Source organism: Castor canadensis, chromosome 3 (genome assembly GCF_047511655.1).
Source record: "Castor canadensis chromosome 3, mCasCan1.hap1v2, whole genome shotgun sequence".
NCBI classification, from domain to species: Eukaryota; Metazoa; Chordata; class Mammalia; order Rodentia; family Castoridae; genus Castor; species Castor canadensis.
In genome coordinates, this window is record NC_133388.1 from 45,778,657 (window position 1) to 45,798,176 (window position 19,520).

General features: G+C 38.9%; 1 protein-coding gene across 9 annotated transcripts in view; it reads left to right on the forward strand.

Annotated features, from left to right (window-relative positions):
* The first annotated feature begins 2,200 nt into the window (after positions 1–2,200).
* Ccdc175 (coiled-coil domain containing 175) overlaps positions 2,201–19,520 on the forward strand; it is a 77,683-nt gene continuing 60,363 nt past the window's right edge. For 8 of the 9 annotated variants that reach the window (XM_074067865.1, XM_020178939.2, XM_074067866.1 and 5 more), the window contains exons 1-5: positions 2,201–2,357; positions 5,161–5,246; positions 7,509–7,620; positions 11,312–11,447; positions 14,485–14,713. In XM_074067865.1, coding sequence (XP_073923966.1) covers positions 2,222–2,357; positions 5,161–5,246; positions 7,509–7,620; positions 11,312–11,447; positions 14,485–14,713 — 699 coding nt within the window. In that variant the 5' untranslated portion in view covers positions 2,201–2,221. The remainder of the gene's footprint in view (positions 2,358–5,160; positions 5,247–7,508; positions 7,621–11,311; positions 11,448–14,484; positions 14,714–19,520) is intronic. The other variant, XM_074067868.1, reaches the window with a different exon arrangement.

Here is a 19,520-nt window from a genome sequence, read left to right on the forward strand (position 1 = left end):
ATGTCTTACTACTACTGTGTGTTATTTTTCACTATTAAAAATAAAACTACAATAAATAAAAGTTCATACCTATGCCCTTGGACATGGCTGTGATTATTTCTTTAAGAACCATTTTCATAATTATTACTGTAGCTACTACAAACATAATTCCAAATTCTTATAGGATAGAGCTATTCCTATTCCTCCTATCAACATTTTGAACTATTATTCTTTTTAATGTTGATTACATAACACAGAAATAAGCGTATTGTGTTTCTTTAAATACTAATGAAGATACATTTCAATGTGCTTCTTGGAGTTTTTTCTTCATGAAGTGTTTGTTCATATTTCTATTTCAGAATTAATAAAGTTCCTTTTGAAAAGGATGAGGTGGCTTTTGTAAAAGGCATTCCATGTAAAAGAGATGAGCTAGGTAGAAGCTAGACATTTCTCACAGAGCATGTTCAGACAGAATCAAGTACTAGAACAAGAAGAGGAATAAAGAGACATAAAAATCCAGAAAACCTATCACAAATGCCTTGAGTGGGAAGTACCCCCTTAGGGTTTCACTATCACTGTCACTCATAGACAATGAAGAGCAGCATGATACCAGTGGAGTCATGACAGGGAAGAGCATCCTGGTGACAGCACAAAGATTGGCTTGGAGATGTCTGGTCTAGACACTTCCAGAAGAGAGGAAATTATTACAGGGATGGTTTACAAGGCGATAGATGCCAACGGGGAAGTAGATAAAGAAGATACTTGAAGTCAGAAAGCTCACACAACCCATGTACTGAGTCCATAGGCCCACACTTAGGCTGATGAATCCTACTCCTGCCACCAAAACTGCTGGGATCTGCAGTCAACTGTGGCCTGAAACAACTACTCCTAGAGTGGCCACCTTAATCAAGAAACAGAATGGCTTCTTGGTCTCTAATCTTGTGCCAATGGTTCCTATTGGTGGAACTCATCCAGAAACCAGATGACAGAAAGGGTGCTCTAGAAATGTTTGCCAGGATTCTTACTCTTACCACACAGAGGAGAGCACAGAAAGGCAAGAACAGGTCTAAACACAAAAAGGCCGAATCTGGAAAAAAGAAGAGAAATGAGGACAATGTCCAAGGCCAGGATACGGCTCTCCCTAGATGAAGGAGGCCTGGATTCTGGAACTAGCTCTGCCATAGATGTGCTGTGGCCTCCCAGGCATTGTAGCATGATGACTCATGGCACAGCTCAGGGTCCTCATAGGCAAAATGGGCAATAATACCTCCCTCAAAGAATTACTATGAGGGTTAAGTGGGGTACTGAAGGTAAAATATGTATTTAAAACAGTGCCTGAAACATAATAAGCATTTGACAATTGACAGCTATCGTTATTGTTACTATCATTGTGACTTTAGTTTCACCAACAGTAAAGAAAAGGTAGGGGCTGGGCGTAGTGGCATACATCTGAGATCCCAGGTACCTGGGAAAGCAGCCATCACAGTTTGAGGTTAGTCAGAACAAAAAGTTAGCAACACCTATCTCAACCAACATGCCAGGAATGGTGGTTCATTTCTGTGATACCAGCTACGCAGGAGGCATAGAGAGGAAGAATGCTTCCCCAGGCCAGCCCTGCAAAAACTTGAGACTCTATCCAAAAAATAACTAAGCATAAAAAGAGGTGTGGTATGGTTCAAATGGTAGAGTACTTGCCTAACAAAAGTGAGACCCTGAACAGACTCCAGTACCATCAAAAAAAAAAAAAAAAAGAAAGAAAGAGAAAAAAAAATGTTAGGAAGAGTAGGGAGTTGAATCTGCTGTGTTTGTCTCTAGTCAGCCAGTCACACTCAAGCTGAGCCCAACACAAGGCAGTTTTGGGGATGCAGAGAAAAATAATATCCTGCTGTCATCAAAGAACTCACAATTAGAAGGAAGACAGGCAGACTGTTAAGAAAAAAGTTCTTAACAAAACCCAGTGATCTGATTCAAATAGACTTCACTTATCTCCACTGCTACCTTCCTATGGCCTCGGTCAGTTTACTTAGTCCTGCGTGCCTCAGTTTCCTTGTCTGTAAAAGTGGAGATCAAGCAATACCTAAGAGGCATTCAAACCTCAAGAGGGAGCCCTCCATCCAGGGCCGCCTAATTCATGCGGCTCGTACCGGGCCAAGTGTTGGCCACCAGGGGGCAGCCGAGGACCTCGGCGTCCTCGTTGCGGTGGCAACCGTCCCCCTCAGGCCAGGGAGGCAGAAGCAGCAAGATGGCGCTGAGGCCCTGGAGCCCCTCGGTGCGACCTGCCTCCGTGTCCACCAGCCTCTCTCTGGAGCTGTGCACCTTCCCCAACACCCTTGGCTCCTCGGTGGCGGCCGCCGCGCTAGAGCAGCTTCTGGTTGTGGGTGAGAGGCCGCGGGTGGCAGGAGAGAGAGAAGTGAGAGAGACTAGAGAGAAAGGGAGGGAGTGGAGGGGAAGGAGAGGAGAGGAGGAGGATAGGAAGGGGAAAGTGGGGAGGGAAGGGAGAGAGCGAGAGAGAGGGCGGAGAGAGGGAGGGGGAGAGAGAGAGAGAGAGAGAGAGGAGAGAGAGAGAGAGAGAGAGAGAGAGAGAGAGAGAGAGAGAGAGAGAGAGAGAGGAGAGAGATTCCAGCCCACAAGACCTGAGTATACCCCTGCATTAGATGACGCCTCCCACTTGACTGTTTCTTCCCGCCTTTGTTTTGCAAATTCATCTCCTTTTGCGTTTTGGCATCGTAAACTGAAGACTTTACTGGGCAAATAGGAAGTGTTTAAGAGGCGTCCGTTTTTTTTGTTGTTGTTTTTTGTTTTTTGTACCAGGGGATTCATTGTGATATTTCTTTTTTTTTCTTTTATTATTCATATGTGCATACAAGGCTTGGTTCATTTCTCCCCCCTGCCCCCGCCCCCTCCCTTACCACCCACTCCGCCCCCTCCCTCTCCCTCCCCCCATACCCAGCAGAAACTATTTTGCCCTTATCTCTAATTTTGTTGTAGAGAGAGTATAAGCAATAATAGGAAGGAACAAGGGGTTTTGCTGGTTGAAATAAGGATAGCTATACAGGGCATTGACTCACATTGATTTCTGTGCGTGGGTGTTACCTTCTAGGTTAATTCTTTTTGATCTAACCTTTTCTCTAGTACCTGTTCCCCTTTTCCTATTGGCCTCAGTTGCTTTTAAGGTATCTGCTTTAGTTTCTCTGCGTTAAGGGCAACAAATGCTAGCTAGTTTTTTAGGTGTCTTACCTATCCTCACCCCTCCCTTGTGTGCTCTCGCTTTTGTCATGTGCTCATAGTCCAATCCCCATGTTGTGTTTACCCTTGATCTAATGTCCACATATGAGGGAGAACATACGATTTTTGGTCTTTTGGGCCAGGCTAACTTCACTCAGAATGATGTTCTCCAATTCCATCCATTTACCAGCGAATGATAACATTTCGTTCTTCTTCATGGCTGCATAGAATTCCATTGTGTATAGATAGCACATTTTCTTAATCCATTCGTCAGTGGTGGGGCATCTTGGCTGTTTCCATAACTTGGCTATTGTGAATAGTGCCGCAATAAACATGGGTGTGCAGGTGAAGAGGCGTCCGTTTTATTAGATTAAAAAGAATGTTTGAGGTTGGGACCGAAATGACCTTGGATGCTCAACCTTTTAGTCCAAGAAAAGACATTTGTGCTCACCACACACACACCCACACGCACACGCACACACAAATAGTTTACACAATAGCAAAGCATCTTACTGTTTAATTACAGTCATCATATTGCTTCAAAATAATCAACACTGCTTTTTGTTACAATGTTGCTGTTACTTTAGGATAGCTTCTCTGTTTTTCCTTCTTACAGGGCAGAATTTAATTTTACAGTAGTCCTTGGCAGATAGGCGCGGAATGGTGTTAGAATGTTAACACAAGACTTAAATTACTCATATGAATCAAGGGAATTGTTAATGACAGAGCATGGACCTTAAATTCTCTTTATGATTGATCTCAGGTCAACATGTTCATTCAGCCATAGCACTTAGGCATAAATATTGTTTCTGCTAATGATGTCTGAGCCTTCAGAAATTTTTTCACAGGAAAAAAACCAGTAACAACTTTAAGCCTTCTTGCTCTGAGTATGAGTTGTAAAATAGGGAGGTTTCCCACCCATTTGCAAGCAGGAATAAGCTGTGTTGTTTCACTCCCTAAAACATAAAAGAAAGGAAGTATGCCAGTGCTTCATTAACACACTGACTTGCAAATGCACTAGCTGGCTTTCACTTGGTTTAAGAGCACAGTGCAGTAGGAAAGGCCAAGTTCCCTGGAACTAAGGGCAGACATTGTTATTCTGTCTTTTGAATGATGGACTGGCCATTAAGAGAAGGGGCCCTGGAGTCACCCCCATTGGGTTTAAACCCAGACACTACCACTGCTCAGGTCTGTGACTTTGCACATGTAATATTATTTCAAAAGTCTGATTTCTCATCTGTAAAATAGGGATCATAAAGTCATAAGATAATCCATTCATAGCATGAATCACTCATGAGGATGGTGGCCTGGAACCCATTCAGAGTCCCCATGATGCAGTGGTCACAAAGCCAAGCTAAGAGTAATTCTCTCTCTTTTCTTCCTTGCATGCTTTCTTCCCTTCCTTCTCATTCCGTATGTATCTTGTCATCTCCTGCCTTTTCACAAGACCCTCTTCTCAGAGGCTTTCTAATGACAGTGTGAGGGAAAAGAGACATCATTATGTATGTCAATTAAAAAAACTTTTCAAACCTACCAGTTTTGCAAATATGCGATCTCAGTCCATGCTTCCATTTTTGCACAGAAGTGAAAATGACACAACGGATTTTTAAACAATTGATTCAATGTATATTTTATATTTAGTATATTTTATGTGTATATGTATGAAACCTTGCTTAATCAAACCCACATTATAGACAGATTAGTCACCCTCATAAATGTTTATTTTTACCCTATTCTTTCTACCATAAGATATGCAAAGATGCTCTTAAGAGGAGTTATTATACTCTCCCAGGAGCATTATATATCTATATTAGGAAACAAGTCCAAAAGAGATTCGGGTAGAGTACAATAGACTCAGAAGTCATGGAACTTCTAGCATTTGAACCAGACCATAAAGGGTTACATAGGATTTGGACAGATAAGAGGTCTTAATTTCCTAATCTTTTTGTTTTTCAGAACAATCTCTGCAAAGTGACTATTTTAAATGCAATGAAGAAGCTAGGATCTTTCTTAAGGACATTGCTGTAGCTGTTAAGAAATTGGTATTGGATTATCTATAAGAGCTATTTTTTAACTATATATGTTAAAAAATGTAACATAAAAATTTCATAAAATTTAACTATATATGTTATTTTATGTTATAAAATAACATAAAAATTTCATAAAAATTTAACTATATATGTTTTATATATATGTGTGTGTGTGTGTGTGTGTGTGTGTGTGTTATATATGTATATATATTCTTTCCATTTACTAAGCTTTTATACCAACACGGATTGTTGCATGCAATCTGTGCATTTTCCATACAAAAAAAAGGACTTGTAGGGGCTGTGCTAAGGATGAGGACAAATCCACTGAGGAAAAGCAATGGGGATAATAAGAGGGCTAAGTTAATGGGTAGGCCACATGAGCCAATGTTAATGGGTAGGCCATATGAACCAAGATGGTTAAAACCAACCAAACAAACACCAACCAACCACACAAACAAGCAAATGACACACAATTTCTAGGAAAAAAATTCACACACATAATGCCTATAAGCAATTTCTTTCTTGACTGGTAAAAGATTGACATCTCCATGGAAGTCATCTGTGATGTTAGTGAAAAGAAACAAACAGAAATGCTTTTAATTATACTAACCTGGCCCCTATCAAAGACATTGAAAAAGTGTTTTTCACCTTTCCTTCTGAGGTCTCACAGACATATGTCTGTCACCTCTGGATGATGTTTAAACTGCTTCTTCAGCAAGGCCAAAATGGTGAGGTCTTAATTTGATTTAAAAATATTGAAGAAGAATCTACTACCTATCAAATACCTAAAAATACAGAAAAATGGCTATAAAGTGAGTTTGAGTCTACAGACTGCTGATAAAAACCTCGTCACTTTGTATTTTATGTAATTGTATAATTCTGTATGCATACCACATTGTCACACTTTCCAGTCCTCCTCAGTTGAATAGACTCATGTAGAGATGTAGGAGTCCGTGTGTTGTGCTTCCCTGGGATGCTTTCCTATCTCCTCTGCTTCTTTCAGTTATGTTTTCCTCCAGGATGTGTAGGAGCCAAAATATTTATTGTGGCTAATTAAAATATCTAATATGTATCCATTTAATATCTGAATCATGAAATCTCTTATATAACTGAGAAAAATCTCTCCATTTTTAAAGTAATAAATATTCATTTTAATGAAAATAATACGTTTACTCTGGAAATTTCAGGAAAAAATAGGTAAGCAAATGTAAGAAAGTAAAAAACTAACATGATCCCACTGCCCTGAAATATTCACAATTAACTATTTGATGAATATCCTTATACTTTTAGGATATGGATGATGCCTGCATTGAATTCTATTTTATTTTAATGATTGATTTATTGATTTGTAGCACTGGGGTTTGAACGCAGGGCCTATGGCTTGCTGCATAAGTGCTCCACCACTTAATCTTTAGTTGTTTTTCAGATCTGTCTCATGTTTTTTGCCCAGGGCTGGCCTTAGACTGTCATTCTCCTATCTATGTCTCCTGAGTAGCTGGGATTACAGACCTGTACCACCACTGCCTGGCTTGTTTGTCAAGATGAAGTTTCACTAACTTTTTGCCAGTGCTGGCCTTGAGCCTTAATCCTCCCAATCTGTACCTCCTGAGTTGCTGGGATTACAGATGTAAGCTACTACATCCAACTGAATTTTATTTTTTAAAAGAAAAAATGACCACGTTGTACACATAATTAAGTAATCTGATTTTTGGATGACAAAATATAATGGTAATTTCTCACTCATACAATAGCTATAGCTATTATCACCATTTATTTAAAAGATGAGTTATCTGCTTTTTTCACTAACTACTTTTAAAATGGTTTTTCCTTCTTTAAAGTAGCCCCACCAAACACAAACAAACAAATCAACCTCACCTGTTCGGACTTATATGGATGAGTAAGACAACCATTATTTTCCTTATATGTAAGCATATTTTATTGGAATTTTTTAACACATAGCTTTCTTTCTCAATGTTACCCTTCTTATTAGACTATTTCCTTTTGGATAGATTGAAAATGCATATGAGAAACAAATACACAGAGTAAAAACATTTCAGAATCAGCGAAATTAAAAGACAAATTAATAATAAGATCTTAAAAACTGTAGAAAATGTTCTTTTTCTGCTTTCTAGTCCAAATCAAAATAATGGCAGAAGATGTTTAGTGAAAATTAAATTTTGACCCCAGAAACTACTTATGGAGCATTGTTTAAAAAACCCATCTTACTATTTTGGCATGTTAACATTTTTAAAAATACAATTTAATTTTTTTCAGGAAGAAATGAGAAAAAACACGATTGACCTTTTGGAAATTGAAAGCATGGAAATGAGCAGGCTCTACTTCCTGCTGGAGACCGTGCCCCCTGGCATTAACGTGGAGGTGGAAGGTAATTCCAAGGTTATCAGCTGCAGAGATGTAGTTTATCCTCTAAGAAAATTCAGCCAAGTACTTTGGACAAGACAAGTTGAATAGTTGCCGCTTCTATAAATATAGCTAGAGAGATTATCTGACATAAACACAGTGTGAGCCGTAATAATTTTCCTTTGCATTTTAAATGGAAATAATATACTGCATATCAAAATTTAATTTATATAATTTAGTTTCTAAATAGATTAAAGATATATGAATCAGCCCATTCCAACTTAATACTTATCCAGTTAAATTAGGCAACTTGACTGGACTAGCCCACCGTTCTACTTTCTGTCTCTGCTTTTGGCAGCTCTAGGTCCTTCATCCAAGTGGCATCACTTAGAATCTTTGTGCTTCTGTGACTGGCTTGCTTCACTCAGCATAATGTCTTCCAGGTTTGTTTCTATTATTGCATGTGTCAGAATGCCTTTCCTTTTGAAGGCTGAGTAACATTCTACTGGATCTGTTCACCACGTTTTGTTTATCTGTGCGTTTGCTGATGGACACTTTGCTTCTTCCATCTTTTGACTGTTGTGAGCTGTGCTGTTATGCACATGGACGTTCAAATATCTAGCCGAGACCCTGTGTGCAGTTCTTCTGGCTTTAGATGCAGACAAGGCATTGCTGGGTTGTAAGATAATTCTGCAGTCAATTTTGTGAAGATCCGGATAGTGTCTTCCACAGTGACTGCACCATTTTGCAGTGCACAGTGGGTTCCAGTTCCTTCACATCCTTGCCAACACCTGTTATTTTCTGGGTTTTGTTTTTAATACTAGCCATCCTATGGATTTGAGATCTCATGGTGGTTTTAATTTGCATGTTCCCAATGACTAGTGATTGTGAACATCTTTTCCTGTGTTTGTTAAATTGCTATGAGAATATCTTCTTGGAGAACTGTCTACCCAGATCCTTTACCCACCTTTTAATTGGATTTTGTGGTTGTTGCCATTTTTTGTGGAGTTCTTTCTGTATTCTGGATGTTAGCCCTTTGTTAGATATATGATTTGTAAGTGTTTTTCTCCCATCCCACAGGTTGTCTTTTCATTTTATTGGTAGTGACTTTTGATAAGCAAGTTTTTAAAAAACTTCAATGTAGTCTAATGTATTTACTTTTTCCTTGTTGCCCATGCTTTTTTTGTTTGTTTGTTTTGGTATTGTATCCAAGGTCATGAAGCTTTTACACTATGTTCTAAGAGATTTTTGTTGCTGTTTTTGGTTTATTTTTTGCAGTGCTAGGGATCAAACCTGGGGCCTCATGCATGCTAGGCAAATGTTCTACCACTGAGCTACACTCCCAGCCCCTAAGAGTTTTATAGTTTTAGCTCTTCTATTTAAGTTTTCATCTTTAGTAAAATTTTGCATTTGGAATAATGTCAGGGCCCAACTTCATTCTTCCAGCTGCCAGAACTATTGGCTAAGGCTCACAGCTAAGTTCTTTTCTAGGAATTGCCTTGAAAAAAGAGAGAGACATCACTCAAGGTTATCATCTCTCCCTAGGTAAAACTCACATTCAGTGGTTGGTCACTGTAAGGACACAGTGTCATCAAAACGCCAATGCTCTTTGGTTTAACTTCCCCTCTGCTAGCCCTGCCTCCTCCACTTCCCCAGTAGAGATACACATGAAAGCATGTTTAATAAATTCTATGCACACAAACTTCAGAATGTTTTCCAAGGATCCCATATTAAAAGAGAGGTCCTAATAAGCTTTTTAAAAACTTTTTTAAAGGTCTGTATTTAGCCAGGAATAATCCCAGTTCTCAGGAGGCAGAGGCAGGAGGATCAAGAGTTGGAGGCAATCTGTGTGCAGTTCTTCTGGCTTTAGATACAGACAAGGCATTGCTGGGTTGTAAGATAATTCTGCAATCAATTTTGTGAAGATCTGGATAGTGTCTTCCACAGTGACTGCACCATTTTGGAGTGCACAGTGGGTTCCAGTTCCTTCACATCCTTGCCAACACCTGTTATTTTCTGGGTTTTGTTTTTAATACACTCCCAAAAGTAGATTTCCAGCAAGTTCCACCAGCCCAGAATTTCAGAAACAACTTCGTCACCCAGTGAGCCACAATCCTCTCCAATAGGTCTGCCTCTTCAACTGGAGGTGCTGCAGCTTTGAGTCCTCATCTTGACCCTACGGATGGTGGCTGCTCCTCACACTGTTACTCCTGAGTTCCTTCGCATTCTCTTGACTTCTTGCGATTCATTCCTCTTTACCCTAATCCTCTACAGTGGTTAGTAGCTCTTTGTAACAAACCTCTGTTCAATTTACTGTGCAGTTGTTATCTCCTAACTGGACCCTGGCTGATAAGGTAGGTTATAAAACAATATACTTGGTGTTAGTTTAGCTTGACAGAGAAAATAAACACAGTACATGTGTAAAGATAAAAAGTGAGACTTAGAAAAATCATCACCAAAGGCAGAATCAAGAGTGTTTTTGCTGTATTTTCTTTGGTTGCTTTTATTTTCCACATTGAGTTACATTTATAAACAGGAAAAAACATTTTAGAAGGAAAAAAACTGTATCATATTAGCTTATAAAATCCTTTGATACATGCTGAATATTTAATCAAGAAATTTTAATTGACTTTCTGTCAAAAAGCCTTACTGCTCAATGAGTGGTCTTTGGATTAACAGCATATCAGCATCCGAGAAAATGCAGAATCTCTGAGTCTACCCCAGACCTACTGCACAGAATCAGAGTCTGCATGTTAACAAGGTTCCCAGGTGATGGATATGGATATTTGAGACACAAAGTTTGAGAGGCCCTGCTACAATGAAGAATTTAATTAATAGCCTAAAAAACAAACAAACAAACAACCCACTGGAAAAAATTAACCTAACTCTATCAGGGTAGCTAGCAGCTAGTATCTAGGGAATTTTTTTTGTGTGTAGAAATGGATAGTTCTTCCCACTTTTAAACACTAGTGTTCAAAAATTCCTGCATGTTGACTTTTTATCTATCATGCTGTGAGTAATCCTCTGAAGTTTTATGTGATTTTGCTGATTTTTTGTTTATAAAAATTAGTTTTTTATTACATTTGGTTTCCCAGAATAAGACAATGACTTTTGCTGTAGTGATTATTTAGGGAGTGGAATCCAAAGAGGAGTGGGGAGGAAGGAGAGTCAATATGGAGTGCATTGTTGATGTTGGCTGTGGCTAATTACAGCTAATTAATTATATGAACATGCTCCCAACACGTACTGTGACCTCTTCTCAGCCCCCATCCCCCAATCCATCAGTGAGAAAGAAGGAAATTTTTGTGTAATGTTTCCTGTCTATTATTGATCCAATGTTTGCTCCCCCTCCTACAATTCCTGGTTGTACATGCATGGGTGTGGTGTCTAAAGAAATCCCGTAGTAGAGGCAGCAGGAAGTCCTCAGCAAAAGAAGGAACTGCAAGGGGCAGGTGAGAATCAGGCACTCTCAGACTACACCTATCTGAAGTTTTTCAGAGCCCACTGAAAGGTGTTCACCATCGCAGCAGCAGGAATCAGAGACAGAAAAATAGGTAAGATTAGAGGGACCAGAGTGATAAGTAAGAGATGTCTGATACAGAAACATAATTAAAATAATATTTCAAAGAAAGATAATGTTTTTTTCATGATTTGAAAACCATCTACAATTGTGCTCTTTCTCAAATAAATTAGTAACATTTCCACTTACTTTTAAGAATGTGTCAGAAGTGCTCGTAAATTAAATCGCATGGAGATAAAACAGATGCAAAGGAAGATTTCAAAGCTAGACAATGAAGTAAAGTTATTAAAGAAGGCACTAATTGATCTGGACAATATTAATGAAGTTCTACAGTAGGTATTTTATAATTCAGTTCTTGAGGGAGTAGGGGTCTGGGGCTGGAGTGGAAAAACTCTCTTAAGTCTGCCTCCTTGTCCTAACTGGGGTGGGGCAAGTTAAGAGGTAAAGGTCAGTTGTAGAACATCCACCCAGGCTGGTGACGAGTGGGGAGGAAAACAAAAGTCTCTACCCACTGCATCCCAGAGATCTGCACTGTTCAGAGGCAATCTGGCTTCTCAACAGCAAGTCATGTTTGCTTGAAAATCACACAGTACTTCAAAGGTCACCTCCCTAGGTAGAGGCACACAGTGGCCAGTTTCCATTTTTGTTAAATTTAGTTTACAACCTTATCCCCCTCCAGAACAAGACCTCTTGTTAGAATTGTATTGTAAATATATATCAGATCTCCTGGTGGACTGACAAAGCGGTTGGTTCCCAGGAGATGGTTCCAGATTTAATGAGATAACATTTGTAACTACTTGTAGCTCAAGATCTGACACTGCTCCCTTTCCTTTCCTCCTGAGCTATGTTGCCTCAGACCAGTACTTTACCTCATTTGCTCCAATCTGTAAGTCAGAATCAGAATTCTTGACTTATCCAGTTCATAAGAGAAGAAGATAAATTCTCAAAAAAGAAAACAATATGAGAAAAAGATGTTTCTCATAAGAAAAGAAGATATAGTCTCGAAAAAGAAAAAAAAAACCTTGCAAATTTGCAAAATTAAGGCATAAATATCAGAATGTTGGTTTCTCAAGATTGAGAAATGTTCAAGGAAACCTCATCACAGGGGGAAAAACATCTTCTTGGGACATTTAAATAATCAGAAGTTTGCTTGGTGCACGATAGATAACAAAGCTTTCATCAGATGGAGCGCTCAAGGCCCAGGAATTTGTTTCCCAAGCACCAGCCCTGAGAGACGCTCCATGAAAAAGAAAGTCCATAATTACATACATTTTAGGAACACTGGATATTCTAGGCCATGTTGGAGACTAACTATGTGAATTTGTGCAATATGCATGCTAGCCACAGTTATGAGTGATGGCTTCTATGAACTAGACTGTTTCTAAGCCAATAACCAGAGGAATAATGCTCAGTGGAATATTCTTATCAAACAACCTCATGCCCCTATATTCCTGTGGTCCTCAAACTTGAGTGAGCATCAAAAATCACCTGGAGGGCTTTTTATAGCACAAATTCCTGGGCTGTAGCAGTCTAGGGAACAAGAATATGCATTCTTAACAAGTTCCCAAGTGAGGCAAGTGCTGCTGGGTGACCACATCTGAATAACCACAATTCTAGACAATATGGGGGGAAGTATGGGGTTTGAATGCAGGTCTCATGCTTGCTAGGCAGGTGCTTTACCACTTGAGCCATTCTCCCGGCCCTTTTTTGCCTTTTAGTTGTGTTTTTAGTTATTTTTTTGATAAAGAGTCTCAAGATTTTGCCTGGGGTTGATCTTGGATTGCTTTCCTTCTACCTATGCTTCCAGCATAGCTGGGACCACAGATGTGCACCCCTGGCTTGAGAATGGGTCTTACTTTTTGCCTGGGCTAGCCTCTAACCTCCATTCTCTGGATCACCACCTCCTTAACAGGTGGGGTTACAGGCATGATCAACCATGCCCACCTAGACAAATCTTTTTAAAATAACTTTGTTAGCATAAATAATAGTACAAGGAGGTTTCATTATGATAATAAAATAATGAAACCCACCAAACACTGTTTTAAAAGGGCAGAGGAGGAAGCAGGTTAAAGGAATATAATAAAGGGGTGGACTTGTACATATCAATGGAATTACCACAATGAAATGGTTTAGACATATCTTTATGAAAAGGCAAATTATAAACAGAAGGTGATTGTTTATTGAGGTTACATCATCAAGCTACAATCACTTATTGCAACTATTTTTCAAAGAAAAGGTACCTACAAGCTCTGATGGGTGGTGTGCATATCCCTTCTTGTGGGTAGTCCTGGAAAACTAGAAACAAGACACATCTTTGGGTATGTTTTCCTTAGGTCTCACATTCTGTTTGTGAGTTTTCTTCTCAACCCATCACAGTACATCTAGTTAGGTTTTTTTTATTTGACTTGTTCTCTTCTGCAAGACTCTTCTGTCATTGGGCTGATTCATTCTCAGATGGCTTCCTGTGCTAGACCCACAGAAGACCTGCTACTGATCCCCCACTGAGCCTCTTGGCTCAGCTTCTTTTTATTACATTTCTATTGTAGAATAGAATTCTGGAAAGTGAATTCCTCAACATCTGGTTTCCATTTTCCTGAGCCTTCAGATACAACACTGCCCCCCACCCTGCCAAGTTAGTCTTTAATGGGAGAGAAAAAAGGAAAAGGTCTTTAACATTGCAAGAACTTTTAAGAAGTAAAACAGAGAAATGGCACCAATTATACCTTCTTCAAATCTTTTATTGTTAACCTCCAGTTAGATGTTTCTCCCGACATTAGGGTCTTCCCTTAGATGGCTGTGGCCAGTGATAAATGTGGGAGATTCGTGACTCCTCTTGGTACTCAGATCTGGCTGAGAAGATAAGAGAACTTGAATTAAATCTCCAGAATCTTCTGAACAGTAGAGATGACTTCTCTTTTTCTAGTTTCTGTCCAGAAGATGAGCTTTGTCTTGGGCCCACCCTACAGGGCAACAGCACCAGAGGGTGGAATGATTACTTGTTTGGCTTAATGATACACCTCAGGACAATGGTGCACAGCAAAGATTCATCTGGCCAGGACCCATCCCTCTGTCCAATACAACTTCTGAGTTGTTATTATATACTTTAATCCAAGATATCCTGTAGTTACTATCCTGCTTGTAGGATGGGGAGGGAGCCACAATGTTGCAGTGGGTACACAATTGCAAAATGGATACTATTGTTCTGTTTCCTTCTGTCCCCAGATCACCCAAGTTCAGGCAATCACAAACACAGATAGAAAGTAAGCATCCCTTACAATTTCCCTCTCTATGAGGAGGGCTCACCTCACCAAACACTTTAAATTCCTAAGTGCCATCCTTTTCATGCCATGAGTGGTTCTTTCCCCATAGTGAAAAGCAAGAAGAGCTGGCAAAGCAGCATGCAAAGTCTGTCCTGTTGCTCAACCGCATAATGGAAGAAAAAGCCAGTGCCACCATTTGTATAAATGAAGTCTATACCCTCATCAACTTGAAGAAACAGGAAATAGAACTGCTGAAGAAGTCTACACGAGAGGCACAGGAGCTGATGGAAAAACACAGAGAAGAACTTTTGATGAGAAAACAGCAACTGACTGCACAGGTGGGTGGCATGATTTACATTTTTTAATGCAGAATTATTTATTTATTTTTCATTTTTCTTTTATTATTCATATGTGCATACAAGGCTTGGTTCATTTCTCCCCCCTGCCCCCACCCCCTCCCTTACCACCCACTCCGCCCCCTCCCTCTCTCTCCCCACAATACCCAGCAGGAACTATTTTGCCCTTATTTCTAATTTTGTTGTAGAGAGAGTATAAGCAATAATAGGAAGGAACAAGGGTTTTTGCTGGTTGAGATAAGGATAGCTATACAGGGCATTGACTCACATTGATTTCCTGTGCGTGGGTGTTACCTTCTAGGTTAATTCTTTTTGATCTAACCTTTTCTCTAGTACCTGTTCCCCTTTTCCTATTGGCCTCAGTTGCTTTAAGGTATCTGCTTTAGTTTTCTCTGTGTTAAGGGCAACAAATGCTAGCTAGTTTTTTAGGTGTCTTACCTATCCTCACCCCTTCCTTGTGTGCTCTCGCTTTTATCATGTGCTCATAGTCCAATCCCCTTGTTGTGTTTGCCCTTGATCTAATGTCCACATATGAGGGAGAACATACGATTTTTGGTCTTTTGGGCCAGGCTAACTTCACTCAGAATGATGTTCTCCAATTCCATCCATTTACCAGCGAATGATAACATTTCGTTCTTCTTCATGGCTGCATAAAATTCCATTGTGTATAGATAGCACATTTTCTTAATCCATTCGTCAGTGGTGGGGCATCTTGGCTGTTTCCATAACTTGGCTATTGTGAATAGTGCGCAATAAACATGGATGTGCAGGTGCCTCTGGAGTAACAGTCTTTTGGGTATATCCCCAAGAGTGGTATTGCTGGATCAAATGGTAGATCAATGTCTAGCTTTTTAAGTAGCCTCCAAATTTTTTTCCAGAGTGGTTGTACTAGTCTACATTCCCACCAACAGTGTAAGAGGGTTCCTTTTTCCCCGCATCCTCGCCAACACCTGTTGTTGGTGGTGTTGCTGATGATGGCTATTCTAACAGGGGTGAGGTGGAATCTTAGCGTGGTTTTCATTTGCATTTCCTTTATTGCTAGAGATGGTGAGCATTTTTTCATGTGTTTTCTGGCCATTTGAATTTCTTCTTTTGAGAAAGTTCTGTTTAGTTCACTTGCCCATTTCTTTATTGGTTCATTAGTTTTGGGAGAATTTAGTTTTTTAAGTTCCCTGTATATTCTGGTTATCAGTCCTTTGTCTGATGTATAGTTGGCAAATATTTTCTCCCACTCTGTGGGTGTTCTCTTCAGTTTAGAGACCATTTCTTTTGATGAACAGAAGCTTTTTAGCTTTATGAAGTCCCATTTATCTATGCTATCTCTTAGTTGTTGTGCTGCTGGGGTTTCATTGAGAAAGTTCTTACCTATACCTACTAACTCCAGAGTATTTCCTACTCTTTCTTGTATCAACTTTAGAGTTTGGGGTCTGATATTAAGATCCTTGATCCATTTTGAGTTAATCTTGGTATAGGGTGATATACATGGATCTAGTTTCAGTTTTTTGCAGACTGCTAAGCAGTTTTCCCACCAGTTTTTGTTGAAGAGGCTGCTATTTCTCCATCGTATATTTTTAGCTCCTTTGTCAAAGATAAGTTGGTTATAGTTGTGTGGCTTCATATCTGGGTCGTCTATTTTGTTCCACTGGTCTTCATGTCTGTTTTTGTTAATGCAGAATTATTTAGAATCTGAGGCAAGAAACGGGTGATAATTTATCCTTAATGCTGGCTAAGTGCTCTTTGTGGTTATCTTAAAAGACATTTGGAACCTCTCAGAGAAGACATCTGATTGTGTCACAGGATCTCTGTTCATAGGAAAGAATATAAGTGGTAGGATTTGTGACACTGGTGTGGCTCCTTATATATAGCCATATAGGAAGGAGGAACTTGCCACCATCTTATCTGGATGCCTTTGGCAGTTCTGAGGCTTTCTTTTATAGACAGACAGGGCATCTGCCAGTTCCTGCAGCTCCTGCTGAATGAACCTGAGAGAGGAGAGGCCTGCAGATGGCTGGCCAGAACACAGGCCTAAGGAGTAAACTGTTCAAACCAGTGATTTTGTGAGGGTGGGGCAAGGATAACAACTGCCTCTTTTTTGGCCCCTGAGGGGGCTGTACTATCTGCTGTGCCATGTTAATTAAAATTAACCATAAAGGGCCTAGGGTGGTTTCTTTCTAGCTGTGCTGTGGTTGCCCCAAGAGCCATAGGCTGCTTCCATACCAGGTGCTCCCAGCAACAGTCTCTGTCCTCTCTATGCAGCGGGCACCAAGCTCAATGAGAATAACCGTGGAGCAACTGATGCTGGCCTTGCCCAGGAGGGAAAGGGTATAACCTCAGGGTAAAATGCAGGAAATCAAACTTGAGATTGCAACATTGCTTTATTAAATAGGAGGGAAGAATAGACAGAGAGGGAAGAAAGGAAGGAAGGAAGGAGGGAAAATTTATTAAATTGATTTTTTATTTTCTTGAGTCTTTTCTTAGCATATATTAATTGTACAAAATAATGGGTCTTGTGACATTTTCATACGTATATCTAGTGTACTTTGATCATATTCACCCCTATTACCTCTGCTGTCTCCCCACCCCTCCTACTGGTCCCCTTCCTCCTCCCAAATAGTTTTCCTTCTACTTTCATGTCCTTTTTTTTTAAAAAAAAAAAATCTACATTCTGTATATGAGAGATAAAATGTGTTATTTGTCTTTCTGAGTCTGGCTTATTTTATTCTGCTTAATAAGGTGGTCTCCAATTCCATCCATTTTCCTGAAAATGAAATAACTTTGCTCTTCTTTATGGCTGAATAATATTCCATTCACTGTAAACCTACCTTATGTAGGTTTATTCCTAGGTTTCATTGTTGTTGTTAAGACTAATTGTGAATGGGATCGTTTTCCCTGTATCTTTCTCAGCATGTTATTGATATATAGAAAAATTAGTGATTTTTGTATACTGCTTCTTTACTGAAAGTGTTTATCAGATCTAAGAGTTTTCTGATAGAGTCCTTAGATCTTTTGAATATAAGATCATATGGTCTGCAAAGAGAGACAATTTGATTTCTTCCTTTCTTATTTGTATCCCTCTTACTTCTTTTTCTAGCCATATTGCTTTGGCTAAGAATTGAAGCACTAGACTGAGTAAGAGTGGAAAGAATGGACACCCTCATCTCATTCCTGAGTTTGAGGAAAGGCTTTCAATTTACCCCCACTCAGTATAATGTTGGCTATAAGTACGTTACATACTATACTGTCTTTATTATGTTGAGATCTGACCCTTCTACTTCTAGTTTGTTCAGGACTTTTATCATGAAGGGATGTTGAATTTTGTCAAAGCTTGTTCCGCCTCAATTGAAACAATCATGTGATTTTTGTCCTTGATTCTATTTATATGGTGGATTACATTTATTGATTTGTGTATGTTGAATCATCTTTGTGTCCCTGGGATGAAACCAATTTAATCACAGTGTATGATCTTTTTAAAGTGTTGTTGAATTTGGTTTGCAAGTGCTTTCCTTATTGAGGATTTTTGTATTGTTCATCAAGGAAATTGGTCTATAGCTGCTTTTTTTTAATGTGTGTTGTCCTTGTCTGGTATTAGTATCAGGTTAACACTGACTTTGTAGAATGAGTTTGGAAGTGTTCCTTTCTTTTCTATTTGATGGAATGGTTGGAGGAGCATTGGTGTTAATTCTCCTCTAAAGTTCTGGTAGAATGTAGCAATGAATCCATCTGATCCTGGGCTTTTTGATGTTGTTATTGAGAGACTATTACTGCTTCAATCTTATTGCTTATTATAGATCTTCTTAAGTTGCTTATCCTTTCAATTTTGATAGGTCACATGTGTCTAGAAATTTATCTTCTTTTTCTAGATTTTCCAATTAATTATATAACTTTTCAAAATATTTCGTAACGATTCTCTGGATTTCACTGGTATCTGTTATAATAGCCCCTTTTTAATCTCTAATTTTATTAACTTGGAGCTTTGCTCTCTCTTTGTTAGATTGACCAAGGGCTTTTCAATCTTGCTTATCTTTCCAAGGAACCAGTTCTTTGTTTTTTTAACACTATCTATTATTCTTTAGTAAACTTAATTTGATTACTCTCCCCCCCCAGTCTTTATTATTGCTGTCTACTCATTTGTGGTTTGTCTTGTTCTTGCTTTTCTAAGGTCTTTAGATACATCATTAGGTTATTTATGGGAGAACTCTCTGATTTTTAATGTAGGCACTCATAACAATAAACTTCCTTCTTAGAACTCCTCTTGCTATACCCCAAAGCTTTTATTAAGTTGTGTTTTCATTTTCATTTGATTCTAGGATTTTTTAAAGTCTCCTCCTTGATTTCTTCAATAACCCATTGATCATTTAAAAGTATAGTATCCTATTTCTGTGTGATTGTATAGTTTCTACACTTTTTCTTGCTATTGATTTCTACTTTTTTTATTATGATCTGATAAAATGCAAGAAATTACTTCAGTGCTTTGTTATTTGTTAAGAGCTTCTTCATAGCTTAAAATGTGACCTATTTTAGAGAAAGTTCTAAGAGTTGTTGGGAAAAATATATATTCCACAGCTGTTGGATGGAATGGTCTGTAGATATCTGTTAAGCCCATTTTATCTAAGGGATAATTTCTTCGCTGATTTTTTTTTTGTTTGTTTGAATGATCTATCTGTTGATGAGAGTTTGGTGTTGAAGTCACCCACTACTATTGTATCTGGATCTTTATGTCCAGTAGTATGGGTTTTAGAAATTGAGTGAGTGCACCAATGTTCAGTGCATATATATTTATAATTAGTAT